Here is a 21,339-nt window from a genome sequence, read left to right on the forward strand (position 1 = left end):
ACACCTTCCAACATTTTAGTTGCATTTCTACACCTTGGATAGTGGTAAACGAACTGTAGTGTATGGCTTCATTACAAATGGATATTTTCAGCTGTTTTTCAAAATCTTTAGTCTATTTCAATCACCCCATAAAGTCTGAATTCTGTGCCAGGTGGAGGCTGAAATATACCCATTTAGCACTTCAGTCTGAAGATTGTTTCAATGTTTTAACACTGTCTTTTGCACTCAAGTCATTGCAAATGGGGAAATACAAAGCAGCTTTCTCTAATAGCTGTATAAGGACCTGCATATAAGCTGCACAGGACCATTTACAAACCTCTGCAACAAGATTTCAGAACTTTAAATCAGTTAACTTACCCATGCCTGTGCTATCTATCAAGGAGAAACTTACATCTTTACAATGAGCACATTGTCCATCATGCATCATACGAGCTTCCCACTAAAGCAAAACTATTCTGCAGGGCGAAGGGGAAGTTGTTGAATTAACATAATTTCCAGTTCAGACTCAAGATCACCCCAACTTCAGTCATCAAGTTAATGACACGATATTGGAAAACCTGGACCACTTCCCATACCTGTGGAGTCACCCCTGAACAAAGGCAGACATTTATAAACTAATTCACCATTGTCTTCAGTGTACCAGCACAGATCAAGACCACAAACCTGGCACAAAGCTCCGTCCACAGTGGACCTTACCATTCCTTCAGTTTCTAGAAAGCAGGGATCTCACAGCACTAGAGGAACACCATCAACATTGTTCTCTCAAAATTCTTCTAATTTATTGTTAGAACACTTAGGTAGTCCTTTATTAACAACACTTGAATTCTGTGTGTTCTGAGGTGACTGATTCACTGTGACTCACAGAATTTAGTACTCGTGCAACAGGTAGGTACATAATTTGCGAAATGCTGCATTCCTTTATATACTGAACTTTTGTGTGCTCCTGATCTTTGCATTTGAAATTTTCAATGTGATGCTGATTACACCTTCTCCACTTTGAATGTGATGAATTAGTGATTCCCAAAAGTCCAAGGGAATATTGCATGTTTCCAAGGAGACTTTGAGAACATCTTCAATCTTGGAATTGTGTGTCTGTATCAGATATCTAATCCATATGACACTGCATAAAAATGACTCAATGTTTATTAGGGATCAACAGTTGGGACTTTAGCTTGGGAGATGACACTGATCTTGTGCCAGTAGATTCAGAAGATTTTGCAGAAATATCATTGATACATCTCTAGTGTGCATTCGTGCTATTCGTGCAAGGACTCCAAGGCACAGAAACATAGGGATCGCTGCTGTTTTGCAGACTATGAATTTTGCACTCTGCTTGAAATCTTGATCTTCATACACCTTTTTCCTCAGTTGCCCTAGGTTCTGTTGGCACATTGGAAATGATAATGAATTTCATCTCTGTTTGCCTTTTCTGAGAAACAGCTTTTAAGATACAGAAAGTGGTCCACACTTTCTGGAGGGTTAAGATGGACAATTTAATAATTGGAGATATTGGAGAATGGTGTTGTATAAGGATAATAGGGCTTCAAATTCCTGTGATAGGAGCAAAAGTCCATTATAAATGGAGGAAAGAGCACATTACCTGCTAAACACCCAATGTGCAAGTGCTTCCAACCCCACCTGAGAGAAAATCTGCAGCCCTGCAATGATGTTATCTTTAGTCTCGAAAACCTTTAAGGGAATCAGTGCCACAGTCACCTTACAGGAAAATAATTCCAGAACTTGATTATGTAAAGTCAGTCCAATGATCATTGATTGTGTACCTAATGACAGACTCCCAAAATAGACAAAGTATTCCAATCTTTATCACAGCACATGATGTGGGTAGAGAGAGTCAATGTTTCAATTATGTTCTCATAGGCTCCTTGGAAAAATGAAACAGTCCCACTGATATCTGGAAATCCCTGGTCCATCACTGCTCAAATTCAAAAATATGAATTCATGAAGGACTTGAGATTCAGTCACTGACCACATACAGAAGCCGAATGTGAACAACAAAACAATGCGTTACACCCCAAACTACCTATCAACCTCCGGCACCATCAAGACCTCCTACCCCACCTGTGGCAGAGTCCGTAGCACCCACAATGGCCTCATCAGCCACTTCAGAATGAACAGAACTGGATCAGAAGCAAGTCATCCTCGATCCAGAGGATCTGCTTGAGAAGAGAAGACCACCAAGTGAACCTAGGATCGTATTAGATATGATCAGCAGCCAGTGCTTTTATATTCTGAGTGGGTGATTTATCCCTTTAAAATGTATTATAATTTTGAATATTAGTGTAAAAACTTTTATTCATTTATTTCAACTCTCCTTAAGGATGATGGTAATAATGCCCAGATTATTAAATGTCCAGTCATTTGCTGAGCTGGAGAGATGAGAAGGATATAGAGAGTGGTGGGCAACATAGAAAAGTGAGAGTATGGATGGTAAAAGACAATGAGAGTTTTGAGGGATTCTCTGCCCAGCACCACCCCCTCGGGTAGTGCTTTATCGTATCTTCACAAAAAAAATCAACAAAAAGTGTTCACTACCATTTCGATATTCAATAATGAATAAAACATGCATGAATTCAAGTTAGTGATACCTTAGTTAGTGAATTAAGGCCAAGAGCTGTTGCTACTGCACCTGTTGTAGCAGAAACATAGGCTGCACCAAGCTGGCTGTAATTGAAAGAAAAATTAAAATAACAACTAAATTTAAAGATTTTGAAAATAATAAAACTTAAGCAGCATTAGCTGTGACAAAATACAGTTTTTAACATCAGTAATAAATTAATATGTTTTTACATAAGAAATTACCTATAAATATGTATGAACCTCATTTTTCTTTTTTTAAAATTTTAATCAGTCAAAGCAATAACTTGGGATATTGGTAAATACTGAAACTGAAGAAAATCTGAGTGCAGTTATCACTTACTTTATAGTTATTGGCGCATCTCCACTTCTGTTCGTATAGTTCACTATAGCATTAAAGGATTGATTAATCCACTGCCAGAATACCACTGCTGGAGTAGTCCTGAAGTCAAATTAGGTGAAAACGTTTTATTACTGTATTCAGTAAATGTAACTGTCACAGTTTAGAAGCTTATCAAGTGCAGATCTTTCGATACCAATTTTAGTAGGATTACAATATTTTCTAAGCTATTTATAATAAGTTTAAGTATTGATGCAAGCTTGATATACAATGTGAATAGCCAAAGGCTTTGGTTCTGGGAGGCAGCAGGAATGAAGAAGACTTAAATCAGAGACAGGATGTCTTCAAGCCTGAAAAAATCACAATAGAATACTCTGAGAAAATGAGTTTTATAATCAAAACTTCAAAAAAGTTGGAGTGAAAGATGGGAACATATATAGAAAACAGGAGACTATAAGGTAGTGCAACTCTAGTTTAGATACAACAAAAATCAGCAAAGACGAAAATATACTGATGGAGACAGCAAATTGTACATAAAGCTTCCCAGATCTGTAGGGTACTTTATGTACCAACCAGCCACTCCTCATATTCTATATACTTATATAAGGTCTGGAGCCTATTTTAGCATGTCTGTAATTTGTTTGTAGTAATTTGGTACAGTCTACTTGTTTTGAAATATTTCAGTATTTCAAGAAGCCTATGTTTGACCAACTAAAAGATTTTGGTCATTTTATTACTTCTTAAAAAAGGAATCTTGCAAAACATTTATAATGTTCTTATTTTACACTAACAGCCTAATTTGCAGCATAATACTATAGAGAATTGGAAAGATTGTATACAAGTATAAAGTCAATGACATTACTATCTCCCTTCAAAGCAAATGCTCCTTTTTAAAATGAGAACCCGAAACCCTTCAGTTAAGAGTCCAACCTTCAAATTAAAACTTGAAAACGTCATTACTATCAAAATCTATAAGCTTTCCTCTCATTGTGGCAAGTCAAGTGAAAAAAAAGTACTCTGACTTTTTCTTAACAATCCATCTGATCATAGTCAACAGTAATATTTTGTGTACCAGTCTCTTCCTTCTGATATCCTCTTCATGCTTTTAAAATGGTTGCCTATTTATCCTCAATTGCTTCCCCTGGTCCCAATTCCATTTCCTACCTGTCCCATGTAGATAGTATAGCTCCCATGATGGCTTTTCTTTCCTTGGATTCTGAAGATTTGTCATAAACCTGACATATTAATCCTACTTTCCTCTCTCCACAGATGTTTGACTGTTTCCAGCACTCTGTGATGTAAATTGGTTTAGCAGACATATTTCATAGTTGATAGGGTAACAAGTATATATGAATTATTACACATTTTTAAAATCACAAGTTTAGAAAGTATTTTATAAAATACAAGGGCTTAACAAATTTGAGGATCTTTAAATCTATGTGCTTTGATAGTACTATTTACTTATTCTATAACATCCAATTTGTGCGTGTTAAAGCCCAAAACATATTTTAATGTAATACTGTCATATTATTTTCAAAAACAAGATAAATTACCAAATCGAAAAGAATTCTCTGATTACAGTGCCTTGAAAAAGTATTCAGCCCCCCACAGCTATCTTCACATTTTGTAATTGTTGAATGCAATCGAGTCATCTATGACTCATGGCGACCCTAAGGATAGCGCAGTTGTCCACAGGGTTTTCATGGTAAGATACGAAAATAGATTGCAGGCCTTTCTTCCATGCAGGCACTGTTGCTGCCCAATCAGATTCAAACTCTAGATTATTCACTTCAAAGTCTACTGTTGATGCCACTACACCATCAGCTAGCCCTTTCACATTTTACTGCCTCGTTTTCTATATTGAAGTAGGATTTTTTTGAGCTATTCTACAAAACATTGTACATCATGTCAAATCAGTAGAAAAATTCCAAAACCTGTCAACAGTTTACTAAAAATTGAAAACCAAAATTGTGGGGCTGAAAGTATATTCATCCGCTTTGTAATTACAATGCTAACTTTCCTTAGGTGCAATATATGTATTACCTTACTAACTCACCCAATTTGATGTAGAAAATTGGAGAAAACCCTAATTTTATCCCCCAATGAATTCATAAGAATAAATACCCCCTCTCTCTTTAAGATCCAACAGTATGGTGAATTTTCAACAGACCAAACCAATATGAAGACAAAAGAATATTCAAGACAAGTCAGGGAAATGATATTAGAGAAGCGCAAATCTGGATAAGGGAACAAGACCATCTCAAAGGCACTGAACATACCTCAGAGCTCAGTGTAGTCCATTGTGAAAAAGTGGAAAAAATATAAAACCACAGCCAGACTGCCTAGGTCAGACTGCCCTTCTAAACTTAGTTGCTGAAGAATGGCATTTGAAAGAGAGGCCACTGTGACACCACAGTCACTCTGAGGTTGCAGCAACTGGAGAATAAGCTTATGACTCCACAATCTCTAAGGATATTTATGGAAGAGTGGCAAGGAAGAAGTCCTGGCAAAAAAGCATATCCTGGCATATAAAGACTTTGGAAAGTGTCACTTGGAAGATACTGTAAAGGTGTGGAAGAAGGTCTTCCTTTACCTAAAGTGAAACATTTTGGCCTCAGTGCATCAGCCAGGTAACACCATCCCTACTGTAAAGTATAGTGGAGGGAGCATCATGCTATGGGGATGCTTCTCAGCAGCAGAGATTGGAAATCAGGTCAGGATTGATGGGAAATGAATGCTGTTAAATACAGAAACATCCTGGATAAAAACCTGCTAGCCTCTGCCAGGAAGATTAAACTGGGGAGGAACTTCATCTTTCAGCAGGTCAAATACCCAAAGCACACTACCCAGAGCAACCATATGGTGCCCAGTCAGAGTCCTGACCTTAACCCAATTGAACATCTCTGGCAAGACCTCAAGATTGCTGCCCACCACTGCTCCCCAACTAATCTGGCAATTTTGCCAGGAGGAATAGGCAAATCATACTCCATCACGTTGTGCAGATCTAATAGAGACTTATCTAAAAATTACTACTGGCCATAATAGCTGTGAGAGGATGTTCAACTAAATACTGACCAAAGGGAGATGAATACTTTTGAACTAATGACATTTAAGTTTTTGAATTTTTGGTTTTTTGTGCTTTACAATTTTCACTGTTTTTCTGTGCTCTACTGTGGAAAAAAGGAGGATATGATTCACAAATAAAAATTCTTAATTAAATTGATCACAATCCTTGGTTGTAATACTCATTTATGTGAGCAAAGGATTGGGGGCTGAATACTTTTACAGGGCACTGTATATGCAGACATTAAGCATTTTATTTATCAAGTCAGATGAAAATATTAAAAGGACAACATGGGTACATCTGTGCATGTCACTAATTTAGAATGTAAAAGGAAAAATTACACAAATTATAATGCCTCATTCATGATCTTATCTCAGTTCCACTTACACTTCACCTCCCTAGTCATTCAAGCTACTACAGAAATCCTCTGTATTCAGAACCATCTTGCTTTCTTATGATTAATCTGGTCCTGGTGACTATCTTCACCGGTTTCCGCATATCCCACTTCTCCCAGTGTGTTGAGCTTAAAGTTCTCACGCATGTTCATCCTTGGTTTTGTTTCGCTTTAGTCTATAAAAACCCAGCTAACTTGCATTCTTCTCTGACCTTTGTCTTCAGTCCATTTACCATGTTTTTGAATTACCCATTATCACAGAATCCTTACATGGTGACATTCATAATCCTGTTTCAGTCTTTTTACCTGTTCAATCATTAATCAGTAACACATCCTGAAATTCTGCTCAGGTATCAGAAGCTTGCGATATAGCTTGTCTTGGGATATTTCCACATATATAAATGTAAAATATTCTGCCAAGACAGGAATAATATTATGTTTTTAATAATATTATTCTATCCATACGGTAAGATGTTTCCTCTCCATGCGATATCCATGGCACCTGGAGGTCATGCTATCTGTCACACTTATAAATTCATTTTACACAGTAAATTGTGAGCATTAGTCAAGTCACCTTTCAGTGCTTACTGCAACATAGAAATTGAAATTCACTGAAAGAAAAATGCAGCAAAAGACTGTAAGGTTAACCAGCCAATGCTGGCCTTTACTTGCCACACAAGCTGTAATTTAGATCTTACATAATTCCTCCCTCATATTCCTAAACATGAACACTAAGTTACACTGTGATTCTTCAAGGAACACCAATTCCTTATCTGGTAGTGTCCTTTACTGCCCTGTCTAACAGCATACAACTATGGTTTCAGGTGTTCTCTTTAACCTCACCAAAGATGTTACCCTGCCTTTATCCTATTCAGCTGGACCATATTACCTGAAATATTTAAGGCAAGGTTGACAAGTGTTTAAAGGAATGTTAGTTTCATAGATGTGAGATGGATGACACAAAGTCAGAACACAGGTTCACTAAAATGGTATTTGACATAAAATATCTTCTCTTCCAACAAATGCAACCAGATCTTTACATATGTTATTTATTTAATTAGAGTTACAGCCAGTAACAGACCATTTCAGCCGAATGAGCCTGTGCCACCCACTTACACCCATGTGTCCAATTAACTTACTAACTTGTACGTCTTTGGAATGTGGGATGAAACTGGAGCAGGCGGAGGAAACACATGCAGTCATGGGGTGAACGTGTGAACTCCTTACAGGCAGCGGTGGGAAATGAACCCGGGCCTCTGGTGCTGTAATAGCGTTATGCTGACTGCTATGCTACCATGCTGCCCCAGTGTTAGCAATACTCACCTGGTGAGCATTTACAGCATCTCAAGTTTTTGATAGTCAAATCCTTAATGATACTTGCTACCGTCACTCAGCTCAGCAATCCTGTCTGACCTCCACTCAACAGAAACTGAGCAGGGAGAATGAAAAAGCCAACAAAAAGCAGAAAAGTATTCAAACAGTATAAAAAGGAGGAGAACCTTCAGAGTAAAATTACCTTTTTTGGTAAGATACTATACAATATAAGCTACAAACTATTTTCAGTAGACTAATATGAAAAACATTATGGGAATTTCATGACTATTTGGGAAAAAAAATACCCAAAGATGCCACTCTCCATGACATTTTAGAAAAAAATACAGTATTTAAAATTTCCAAGAATTAATGCCCATTTCTTTTTAAAAACTCAAATGTAAACAGTCCAAAAGTACATTACTACAGAAGCATTAACTTGTTTGTTTAATCAATTGATTATGGACTTGTTTTTCTGCCACAGTTAATATTTCTCCAAATTAAATTGGCATGTTTTAGGTAACACACACAAAATGCTGGATGAACTCAGCAGGCCAGGTAGCATCTATGGAAAAGAGAACAGTTGATTTTTCAGGCAGAGACCCTTTGTTAGGACTGGGGGAAAAAGATGAGGGCATCTACGCTCCGTCCACCAGAAAAAGTGGGATCTCCAGTGGTCACTTATTTTAATTCCACTTCCCATTCCGATACGTCAGTCCATGGCCTCTTCTACTGTGGCGATGAGGCCACACTCAGGCTGGAGGAGGAGCATTATCTTGCATTTCATCTGGGTGGCCTCCAACTTGATGGCATGAATGGCAATTTATCAAACTTCCGATAATAACCCCCACACCTTCAGCATTTCCCGTTCCCTTTCACTCTCTCACCTTATGTCCTTACTGCCCTATTACCTCCCTTTGGTGCACCTCCTCCTTTTCGTTCTTCCATGGATTTCCGTCCTCTACTATCAGATACCCCCTTCTCCAGCCCTGCATCTCTTTCACCAATCAGCTACCCAGCTCTTTGCTTCACTCCTCCCCCACAACCCCCCTCCCCCTATTTCACCTATCACCTTATGGTCTTCCTCCCCTTCCCCCACTTTCATACTCTGACTCGTCTTTTTTTTTCTCTAGTCCTGATGAAGGGTCTCAGCCTGAAATGTTGACTCTCTTTTCCATAGATGCTGCCTGGCCTGCTGAGTTCCTCCAGCATTTTGTGTGTGCTGCTTGGACTCCCAGCATCTGCAGATTTTCTCGTAATTGTGGAAAAAAAGGTTTCCTGAGTCTGTCATGTTACCACGTCTTCCCAAAAAAGAGGATTAAATAGCAAGAGGACAGGGAAATACATCTTTCCCACGTGCAAGCTGGTGGCAGTAAATGGCTTTCAGCAGTTATGAAAAACATGTAAGTTCTTAAATGTGAAGTCTTTTACTCACTGATAGAAAGTCATCATACATCCGGTAATTGTCATGTTCATTGGTACTTGAGCTGACATTCTACCGATAAGAATCATCTTTTCTCCCGTATCTGGATGAAATGCAGAATCGTAGATATACTTTGCTTTCCAAAGTTCATCTTCTGTAAGCCCAGGAGCTAAGATACCTTGTCTAACACAATATATTTAATGAATAAAATCTGCTTAAAATCATCCAAAGTAAACTCTCAAAAAAATTAGAAAAATATAGCTAAACAAGATTTAGATGCCAAATGAAGCAGATAACTCTTTTCTGTTTCCATGGTTCTAATTTTTTTTTAAAGAGTAGTGACTAGAGATGAGAAGAATTTTTTAAAAATTAACTATTGACATTTTCTAGTACCCTGAAAATAGCATGTAGTCTTTTTTCAAACTATTGCACTTCATTGACTCCAGCTCAGCATTTAACATTATCACACCCTCTAAACTAATTATTAAGCTCCAAAATCTTGGCCTCAATACCTCCTTATAACTATATAACAATTACAGCACGGAAACAGACCATCTCGGCCCTTCTAGTCCGTGCCGAATGCTTACTCTCACCTAATCCCACTGACCTGCACTCAGCCCATAACCCTCCATTCCTTTCCTGTCCATATACCTATCCAATTTTGCTTTAAATGACAATACCGAACCTGCCTCTACCACTTCTACTGGAAGCTCATTCCACACAGCTACCACTCTTTGAGTAAAGAAGTTCCCCTTCGTGTTACCCTTAAACTTTTGCCCCCAACTCTCAACTCATGTCCTCTTGTTTGAATCTCCCCTACTCTCAATGGAAAAAGCCTATCCACGTCAACTCTATCTATCCCCCTCATAATTTTAAATACCTCTATCAAGTTCTCCCTCAACCTTCTACACTCCAAAGAATAAAGACCTAACTTGTTCAATCTTTCCCTGTAAATTAGGTGCTGAAACCCAGGTAACATTCTAGTAAATCTTCCTATACTCTCTCTATTTTGTTGACATCTTTCCTATAATCTGGTGACCAGAACTGTACACAATACTCCAAATTCGGCCTTACCAATGCCTTGTACAATTTTAACATTACATCCCAACTCCTATACTCAATGCTCTGATTTATAAAGGCCAACATACCAAAAGCTTTCTTCACCACCCTATCAACATGAGTTTCCACCTTCAGGGAACTATGCACCATTATTCCTAGATCACTCTGTTCTACTGCATTCCTCAATGCCCTACCATTTACCATGTATGTCCTATTTGGATTATTCCTACCAAAATATAGCACCTCAATGTACATCCTTGTGCAACTGGATTCTCTATTTCCTTACTTGCAGACCCCAGCCAGGTTTGGATTGGCAACATCTCCCCCACAATCACCATCAGCAGAGGTGTACCACAAGGCTGTATGCTTAGCCCCCAACTCTATTCACTTTATACTTATGGCAGTGAGGCCAAGTACAGCTCCAATGCCACAGTTACATTTTCTGATGACACCATTGTTATTGGCCGAAATCAATGGTGGTGATGAATCAGCATATAGGAGGGTGATTGAAAATCTTGTTGAAAGGTGCCAGAACAAAAAACTTACACTCAATGCCAACAAAACCGAAGAACTGGTGATTGACTACAGGAGGAAGAATAATCATGTGTCCTCATTAGGGGATTGGAGGGCATCAATAACTTTAAATTCCTCGGTGTTATCATATCAAAGATCTTCTCTGATACCAGCATTATAAAGAAGGCATAGCAGTACCTTTATTTTCTTAGGATTTAGGGTAGATTTGGCATGTCATCTACTGTAAAATTTTGGAAAAACTTCTATAGATGCATAGTGGAAGTATCCTGACTGGTTGCATCACGGACTGGTGTAAAAAACACCAATGCCCAAGAATAGAAAAGCCTACAAAATATGTTGGATGTTACAACCTATGGACTCACTTTCAAGGACTCTACAACTCATGTTCTCAGTATTACCCAAATGTTCATTAATATTAATTGTACTTATTTCATAAAATTTGCTGTGTTCAGAGATAGCTTGCTCCCTAATATGTTTGTTTCCATGATATTGAGAATACCAGCTATATTAAATGTTCTATTAAAAAGCATTCGGCTTATAACAAACTGCTCCAACATTGTTTAATTTTTAAATACACAAGGTGAGATTGTAGGAATAATGAGAAAAAGCAGAATGCCATACCAAAACTCCGCTGTACAATACCTATAATCATGTATTATCTTTCTAGCGTTCTCCAAATGGGTATTTGATAGAAGAATGTTCCTGGGGTCAGTAACTGTGAAGAAGTGCTTTGCTCTCCCAATAAAAGTACTCTGGTCCCATCGTGGCTCTTTAATATTGATATTCGATAGCAGTTCTTCAGTCATCTTACAACCTTTACAAAGGAAGCAACAAAGTTACTAGCTGGATAATTTTTCTTCTTCAAACCAACCATATTTCAATTCAACTACAAATATATGAAATGGCAGTTTCTTTTAGAAATAATGCTCATCACATTACAATTTAATCTTGCAATTATACAACTAGGTGAAAACCACATTAGTCCAGCTAATCCATGATCACAAATTTCCTGAGTGTGAGAAGTGCATTGACAGCTGGTTCAGAATGTTCTAAGGTTTAACATCTGTCAAAATTGTCAAATATTTTTATTTTACCTAGGTCTCTGATATTCAAACATCTGAAATTAAAAATTACATAACTGAAAAATTAGAATAATTAAAACACTAGAAGACTCAAAAACAATTAAATTAAATTAACATACAGCCGTCCCTCTCCCTCACAATAGTTCCTCTCTATCGAAATAAACCCAGTCACTTACACCTGAGATGGGGCCATCATGGTTTTATTCCTTGGGATGCAGACAGTATAGAATTTATCCAATTTATTTATTAATTAATTGATTTAATATCTATTCCTTTAAATATGGTTATACAATTTGTAAGTTTCTCTTCAAATGTGCTCTCTTAATCCCTATCCCCTGATAAATACCGAAAAAACAGGATATTTTAAGTGTTTGCTGCCTGGAATTTTTATCATGAACATCCAAATTTGAGCATATTCAAATATTGATTTTCCTTCCATAATATATGTATGTACTTGTAGAATAAATCAGTATTTTATTTTTTTGTCTTTGGCATCTGAAGCTTTTGAATCCTTTCCTAATCTTTGTATTCTTCCTCATCTTCCCCTCTTTTACATGTACTTAAGTATTCCTTTCCTTACTATGAACTCCCCCATAACACTACAGCCCCCATGTTCATTCATATACAAAATCCCACTTCCTTTTAGTTTGTTCTGAAATTATGACAAAAGACTGTACATTTTTTAAAACTAGGCTTTGCTAACATATTGTAAATGTTGTTTTTTGCTTTATTGTCCCAGGTTGCATCCTTGTGCCCTCTCCCAAAATAGTCAGCTTTAACGCTCTTATCCTTATAATTTATCTTACTAAGCCATATTACTTTACAGTTCTTACATGATCCAAGTTCATGCGGAAGCCTTTTGGGTCAACTCCTTATCAGAATATTATTAATGAACTGAAGCTCAAATCGCAGCTTATGTAGATCAAAAATGACCTGGGACTGAGGTCAGCTGGTGTTTACAGGATTCTCCGTGAATACAGAGCAGTATATATCGGCTAGATGGACATGCGGTAGAAATCCACACCACGGAGCTCAGGAGCTATATTTGTTTGGGTTACCGTAGAAATCAGCAGTAGCTGAACATTGCATTCGCAATGCGCATAGGATTGTGACTTTGATGGCACTAAACTACTATGCCACGTTGATGGTTTTTGGGATTGTCTTGTAGAAGAAACCATTGAAATTAAACTAGAGGAAAAGAATTTTAACAAAGATGAAAGTCTCATTTCAAGTAAGAGCTGGAATTCGATTGTAAACAAGGTGGGAGAGTGAAAACTTGATTGGATGAGGTCTAACCAATCAGGATGGATGGACTACCACCAGAGTAGACATGCCTGGGCATCATCCCTGATGAAGATGGTGGAGTCTGTCATCAAAATGTTGGTTATAATCGATACCTATACCCGATTGGATGTCTGAGAAGAGTTTATTTGTTATTGATCATACTTCCAACACATACCTGTCTATAACAGAATGAGTTCCAGCACCGATTCATGTGGCATACTACTGGCCATAGCATTTCAATCATATTTACTTTTGCTTACATTGATAACAGTGCCCTTTTCAATTTTGCACTTTGAACTATATATATATATATATATACACACATATTTCTCCAGAAATATTTTAATGCACTTTTCAGATTATGTGTCCAAAAGAATCAGCAACAGAATTGCGCTGTGGAGCACTGCATTGAGTTACAAAGCAACTGAAACACACAAATTATTTTTTGAGATATTATGCACATTTTCATGTGGGTAGAAGGAAACCGGATGACATAGTTGATTAGAAAATTTGTTTAGATCTCCCTCTATAACTGATTTTGTTTCTTAATCTTCAAAAAAGGGAAGTATCCCCAAACAGAATTAAGAACAGGAAATCCAGAGTTCCTAAGTTGTAAGTTGAGAATTCCATACCCTGAACTGGCTGATCTTGAAAGGAAATGGTGACGGTGAACTGGTCTTAGTGAATTAGAGAAGAAATATTTAACATGAACTGCATCGCACCTGGAAGAAATACAGCTCAGTTAAATTTGTAGATTGCAGTAATAAGTCAATAATTGTGAAATTTCCTTTCAAGAGAGACAAAGGCACATACTTGATGCTTGGCCATCTGGACACATGTTGCACACACAAAGTGAGTACGTCAATTAAAACAGCCATCTCTTGTAAAGCATGCAATGTATTTTACTGCATGAGAACTACATTATTATTGGTATATCAAACCAACTGCGAGATAACTTCAGATTGATTGAATAAGGACTCAACAATTGGTGCTAAGGCATTAGGCACTAGAATGCACAATTTGCAGTTGACAATCACACACCAACTGGCTGCTGAGAGTCTTTTAGAGTTATCTTAAGAGTTGGTACCTGAAAAACAATGTGCACGTATCTAATAGCCCTGCAGCATAGGGTAAACACTTGAGTATTCTCCCTTATGCATCACGGATAGCAAAAGAGCTCCAGCCTAGGAATCCAACACGTAAAACCTCATGGACATGATCATCTTGACTCTCACTGGCAATACAGTCCTTGCCCTGCTTCATGTACGTGGTTGGAAAACGGGACAGAGCTCACAGAGGATATTCTTATGAAACTTTTTCATGGAAGTTCATATACAAAAAACATTGTAACTCAGTGAGGTTCAAAAGTAAGAATTAATCTTTGAACATTCTGGACAGAAACTACATACTGCTTATTACACTGGACAACAAAGATTTTGCTTTCTGCAACACACACAAACTTCTAAAGGAACTCAGTAGGTCAGGCAGCAAATATGAAAAAAAAGTACAGTCAACGTTTCAGGCCGAGACCCTTCAGCAGGACTGGAGAAAAAATTATCACCATGAAATTTCCCTATCACGCATCATTAAAAATAAATAGTCTATATTTGTTATTTTAATTCATAATTCAAGTCAATTTGTTGGGCCACTAATCAAACAGGTCATCAATGACAGGCAATTCAAAGAACTTCTTATGAGACCAGAGAAAAATCTCATAGAAAACATTCAAGGATGTTGTTGAAATTTTTTTGGCAATTAGAGCACCAAACTATGCAATTTGTTGACAACCTGCTTTAAGCATACAAAACCATGAAGTGCAACATGTCACTATAGACTCAATTTCTGCATTTCCTTTTAGACTTCTTCCTTACAAATCTTGGGGCTGTCAGTGATGAGTATGGTGAAAGGTTTCACTAGGACATTGTGGTCATGGAGAAACTGTATTAGGGCAATTGCAATCCATCTGTGCTGGCTGATTATTGTCATACACTTAAGTGAGAAGCCTCAGCACCGAGTACAAACGAAAATCAACAAAATATTTTTGGCTTATTTGAACTATTGCAAAGCATCAGCACCGTTATGCAATTAAGTGCATCATATTCAATAAAAGTTAATTTGTCCAAGTTCCTATGGGATACAAGTAGTCTGAAATTATATGTGTTCAGCTTCAAGCTATCATAGACAAAAAAAAATTCTGAGTAAGCAACAATTTCGAAAAAAAATTGTCACCCACTGTTATTCTTGTGTCCATCATAGTCATTGAGCACTGCAACACAGAAGGAGGCCCTTCAGCACATGTAGTTAGTGGCAAACTATAAATCTGAGTAGTCCCATTGACCAGCAGCTGGACTACAGCCCTCCCTACCTCTCCCATCCATGCACTTATCCAAACTTCTCTCCACTTCCAAGCTTGGTGTAATCTGCAAACTGCTGAATAATTTTACCATAATATCATCAAGATCATTGACAAAGATGTGAAACAACAATGGATCCAGCACCGATCCCTGTAGCTCATCACTAGTCAACATGTCCTTGCTTTCCAGGTCTACATGTTTTCCATACACCTGTTAAAAGAACTCAGTGGATATTGGAAAATATATTATGCATTAGCAGCATTCACTATATAACCACGACTACTGAGTATTTACTATGCATTTATTCCTTTACTAGATACATTGTATTCTTAGGTATATACTATGGCATTTAAGAATATCTATGTATTATTAGCAGAAACAAACTTGGCATTTAAGAACACCTGTGTATCATTAGCAGAAATGTGCTTAGCTGAAATGTACTCCACATATTATACAATAGAATGGCTTATGAAGAGATAACGGTGGCAGACAGGATGATACGAACAGGCAATGGAATGTTGAGGGAGACTAAGGGAGGCTGACTGAGAAACAACCGTGGCCAGGAATAAGGCCCAAGATGTGAACTGGAAAGAAATAATGGTGGCAAATCGAGAGCTAGTCAAGAGCGATTGATTAGTTAATGTATAGATGATATGCAGCTATAGAGTGATTGGATATGTTAATGCAACTAAGATAAGAAGATTGCTATAAAAATGCTATGTACAATGATTGGCAGGCAATCAGTGACTAGCTCAGTGATCGTCTCAGCTTTGGTTTGCAAATTAAAGCTTAAAACTTCTTGAAGAACCTTCTGCGTCTCCTGGTCGTTTGTGAGAAATGAAAAAACCACGACATGGATGGACCAGCATCTGTTGTGTGTAGCCCAGGGATACAAGCACTATTGCTGTTCCCATTGAGGGAAGAAAAGCAGCCAGACAATTATGGTGGAATTTACCCAAAGTATAGATGGAAAAACAATACAAAAAAAGATGATTTCCTGTGAAACAAGTTCAAAAGATGTTTTGTTTCGAAGCTATTTGTAGACTACTTCGAGGGAAAATCTAAGGAACATCCATATTCCACTTGCTGAAAATTTAACATATACACCTTCCCTATTTGTTTCTAATTTTAAAGTCAATGTGTAAACAAGCACTGAGATGATCAGAGCCTCTTGAGCATCAACAATGTTTTCTTTTTACTTTTGGAGAAGAAATGTACTGAAGTATTCTTGTTTCCCTTTTAATTAGCAAATACCATACAGCTTGTTATTTGACAACTGCAAACAATAAGATGCAGTGCAATGTGACTAACTGCAAATCTTTTCATAATTTCTGTGCAGGATTTGGAATCAAAGTATGTAAACAATCTAGAACATTGAACTCCACATAGAACCATGTGGACAACATGAGCAACAAAAATTTACTGACCTGACAAGGATCAAAAATATAAAAATGTATATTTTTCATGTCAGAAATAAAAAAAAGGAAGAGAAGTTTTTCTAAAAAAAATGAATTTAGTTTTTCCTTCCAAAAAACCCCTCATAATAATATACAGTGGATTTGGGCTAATTGGGACACAATTAAGCAGCTGCCCCAATTAAACAATGTTTCATGGAAAGTTGAAAAGCTATAAAAAAGACAAACTAACGAGTTGATTAGGTAGTTTACTGAGTAATTAATTAACTAGCTTAACTGAGTAAAAAAATTATGTATTTAAATGAAATAATATCATTACCAGTTTTACTACAGTACTATGAAACTGTTCCTAATAGCCATCAGAGGATCTCATCCAGTGTATGCTACCGTGTTCTGTTGATTGATTGTAAACAAACACAATCAGCACAAACATGCAGTGCAGGTAATGGACTGCCTTCATACAATGGTTTCGATGATTGCATCCTCCAAGTCTTCATTTTTATTGTAGCATTGAAGATGATTGTTGATACCTTCAAATTCTTTGTAGTTCCTAAACTGTTGAAGAAGTGGAATTGTTTCACTTTTACTCCTGGCATCTCCAAGCCTGCATGTTGAAACCACAGTGAGCAAAACAGGCCTGAATCCTTCTACTGTTTATTTCTTGCTAACTAACAGTGACAAGAATCACTGCTTTTTGAACACAAGCACATGCAACTGATGTCATTTTAAAAACTGTTCACTCTAAGCACAGTGTACTGTCTAACAGCCACACAAATGTACGCGACTGGTGCTAGTTAGAAACTGTTTGGCAACAGTCTCCTGTCTCAAATAAGTAGATGCCCTGATTAATCGATGGTCCAATTAACTGGATCCCACTGTACATCTCAAACTGGTTGTACTTTGCACAGCTGACCAAAAACAAGCGTTTTTATGCTTCCAATAACTAACTGCTGGAAATAAGTTGAAAGAAACCCAAGTGCCTCACAAAAAGGTTTTCATGCAATCAGCTACAATAAAGTCAGAAGGTGTAACCTGAAGGGACATATCAATTACTTCCTTTTCTGTTTAACTGCAACATTTCCTTGTTTTTGAACCACTTGGTCCTTTCACTTCTACATATGCTGCCTGACCTACTGTTTTTTGTTTTTATTTCCATTGTCTGTAGTTTTTTTGCGCTAACCAAATATCGATATGCTTTTAGTGGCATCGGTTGAGGGAAAAAAATGTCAGACATATCTCTAAGGAACCTTGCATACTTCTTCAGAGTAATATCATGGAATCTTTTACATTATGTCAAACAAGTAAATGGTGCGCATTTTCAGAAGCAGTGCCCTAGCACAAGTTTAGTGTCAATCTACTTTGGTTGCTCAACTTCTAGAATAAAAGACAGGCAGAGAACTTGTCAATCCTTATATGGAGAACTAAAGATACAACAGGCCAAATAAAAAGTCAGTAAAGTGCACTTCAGAAATAAAATATAATATACAAAACTGTTATTTTGCAATTTTATTTTAATATAATCAGTTCTTCTGGAATAACAAGCAACTTGTGGGTGACATTGACAATCATTAACTAACCTCATGACTATAATTATACTTTTCTTTTATCGTCTTTCCTGAAAACAGTTTCAGTATTTCAGAAGGATTTGCAATGCCTTGAAAAAGTATTCAATCTCCAACCTGTAGTTCACATAATGGAGTATTAGAAACAGGGCTTTGATCAATTTAACTGAGAATTTTTATTTGCTACTTAACGTGCTTTTTTCAAAGAAGAGCACAAAAAAGGGTAAATTGTAAAACAAAAATAACTAAAAATTCAAAAACTATAATGTTAGCTGTTCAGAAGTATTCATTTTCCTTTGCTCAGTGCTTAGTTGAACCATCTTTCACAAATGAAGAAAATTGATGTCCTTGAGAGGCCCAATCAGTGTCCTGACCTTAACCTGATAGAACATTTTACATGCAAATACATCAAGATTGCTGTCCACCACTACTCCCCAACTAACCTGGCACAGCTTGAGCAATTTTGCAAGGAGGAATGGGCAAATCTTGTTCCATCACGTTGTGCAAAGCTAACAGAGATTTATCCAAAAAGACTTCTGGTTGTAATAGCTGCGAGAGGTGCTTCAACTATGCTACTTAGCAAAAGGGGATGAATAATTTTGAATAGCTGACATTTTGGTTTTTGAATTTTTAGTTTTTCATGCTTTACAATTTTCCCTGTTTTTTTGTGCTCCTCTGTGAAAAAAGGGGGTATGAGAATCACAAGTAAAAATTTTCAGTTAAATTGATCAAAATCCCTGGTTATAATGCTTATTTTTGTGAACAAAGGATTGGTGGCTGAACACCCTTTCAAAGTATTGTATAAAAGAATTTGTCTTATTTACTGATATCACGAGTGCATAAAAACTATTCTTTAAACAGAATAGAATGAAGCAAAGCAGAATGCAAGACTATTTTCACATAGCATATTATTTCAAAGCGATTCACAAACACCGATCAGTAAAACTGAAATATTTGTTCGATTAACAAATAAAAAAGTCAATCAATGTTTTGATTCTGGCTGAAGCCTGTAGATTTTGATTACCATGAAATATGAGGTTATTTCCATTTTCTTTCAAAAAGATTAACTTTCATGAGAAGTGATACAGCAACACAGCCGATGCACAATAAACATTGAACCAGATTTGGAGCTATGTTACTGTGGATGTCAATTCTTTGATTTATTCTTTCTAGCTGCTTAGTCAGAGTCTAATGTATTAAATATGTTACTACTTTCAATAAACCTACACAAATTTAATCAGTGATAATTCTCTTTTTCAGTTGCCACCAGATTATTTTAGAATACATGCATTACCTTAAGAATATCCCCATAAAAAGTTAAGTTTCATAAGAGATTAGATTCTAAAAATGCTTATATTATAAAATAATTGCGATGTAAACCAAATAATTATAATATATGAATTCATTTTAGATTTAAAGATAATATCACATTACCTATAGCAACAACAGATATCCCAAAATCCCAATAATCTCATTAGGAAGGGCAGCACTGGGGCACAACCAGCTAAACTTCTGCCTCACAGGTCTGGTAACCCAGGTTCAGTCCTGACCTCCAGCGCTGCTCAATGTTCAAAGTTCAAACCAAATTTATTAACAAAATACATACTGTATATGGTCACCATATACAACCCTGAAATTAATTTCCTTGCGGGTATACTCAATAAATCCATAATAGAATAAATGAAAGACTGCACTAATTAGGGCATTCAACCAGTGTGCAAAATTCAACCAGTTGTGCAAATAGAAGGAAATAATAACAATAAATAAGCAATATATATCGAGAATATGAGATCAAGAGTCCTCGAAAATGAGTCCATAGGTTGTAGACATTTCTCAAAGTGAATTTACAGGCTGAGGTTTGTAGCATAACAGCACCTCTTTCACCTCAGACGATTGAAGAAGTTTGGTATGGACCACCAAATCCAAAGAACTTTCTTCAGGGGCACCTTAGAGAGTATCTTGACTGGCTGCATCACAGCCTGGTATGGGAACTGTACTTCCCTCAATCACAGGACTCTGCAGAGAGTGTTGTGGACAGCCCAGCACATCTGGAGATGTGAACTTCCCACTATCCAGGACATTTACAAAGACAGGTGTGTAAAAACGGCCCGAAGGATCACTGGGGACCCAAGTCACCCCAACCACAAACTTTTCCAGTTGCTAACATCTGGGAACTGTACTTCAGCATAAAAGCCAGGGCGAACAGGCTCCGGAACAGCTTCTTCCACCAGGCCATCAGACTGTTTCATTCATGCTGATACAATTGTATTTCTATGTTATATTGACCGTCCTGTTGTACATACTATTTATTATAAATTACTATAAATTGCACATTTAGATGGAGATGTAACAAAGATTTTTACTCCTCATGTATATGAAGGATGTAAGTAATAAAGTCAATTCAATTGCAGTTCTGAAGAAATGTATCTAATAGCTTTGTGAGCTGCAGGCAAAGCATTGCCATCTTTCCAGCACCACCTTGGAAAGTATATCTGATATACTTTATCATATATCTCTGTCCCAAGTAGATGAAGTTTCATGGAAATAGTTAAAATAGTATAAAAATACAAGCTACTGTTTAATTGAGTAACAAATTAAGTATTTAAATTAATTACAAAACAAATTAGAATATTACCAATACTACTGGTGGCTGTCCGTTATATCTGATGATGACAGGAAACCTGCGTAGGAGAGTTTTAAAAGTGGATAAGCTGTTGCACTGGGGCAGTCTGTCGACATCGGAAGTTTGGGTCCAGTGGGTCAAGTAGACGTCATAATAGTGTTCTCCCTGTTTGCAGTTGATGACAATGACTTCTGTGCCTCGTCATGCCCTTGGCTCTCCACATATTATTACAGAATCACCTGCTGGCCATTGGATCTCACTCACCCAGTCTGCCAGAGCTGACTTTGCATGCTAGGACA

The 21,339-nt window shown here is 37.0% G+C and overlaps 1 protein-coding gene across 2 annotated transcripts in view; it reads right to left on the bottom strand.

The window, feature by feature from the left end:
- Positions 1 to 21,339, bottom strand: part of LOC140739411 (sideroflexin-1) — a 79,827-nt gene that overhangs the window by 31,646 nt on the left and 26,842 nt on the right. For both annotated transcript variants that reach the window (XM_073067693.1, XM_073067694.1), the window contains exons 2-5: positions 11,363 to 11,534; positions 9,140 to 9,310; positions 2,939 to 3,037; positions 2,607 to 2,682 (exon numbers count right to left, since the gene is read on the bottom strand). In XM_073067693.1, coding sequence (XP_072923794.1) covers positions 2,607 to 2,682; positions 2,939 to 3,037; positions 9,140 to 9,310; positions 11,363 to 11,526 — 510 coding nt within the window. In that variant the 5' untranslated portion in view covers positions 11,527 to 11,534. The remainder of the gene's footprint in view (positions 1 to 2,606; positions 2,683 to 2,938; positions 3,038 to 9,139; positions 9,311 to 11,362; positions 11,535 to 21,339) is intronic.

This window comes from Hemitrygon akajei, chromosome 15, assembly GCF_048418815.1.
Source record: "Hemitrygon akajei chromosome 15, sHemAka1.3, whole genome shotgun sequence".
NCBI lineage: Eukaryota > Metazoa > Chordata > Chondrichthyes > Myliobatiformes > Dasyatidae > Hemitrygon > Hemitrygon akajei.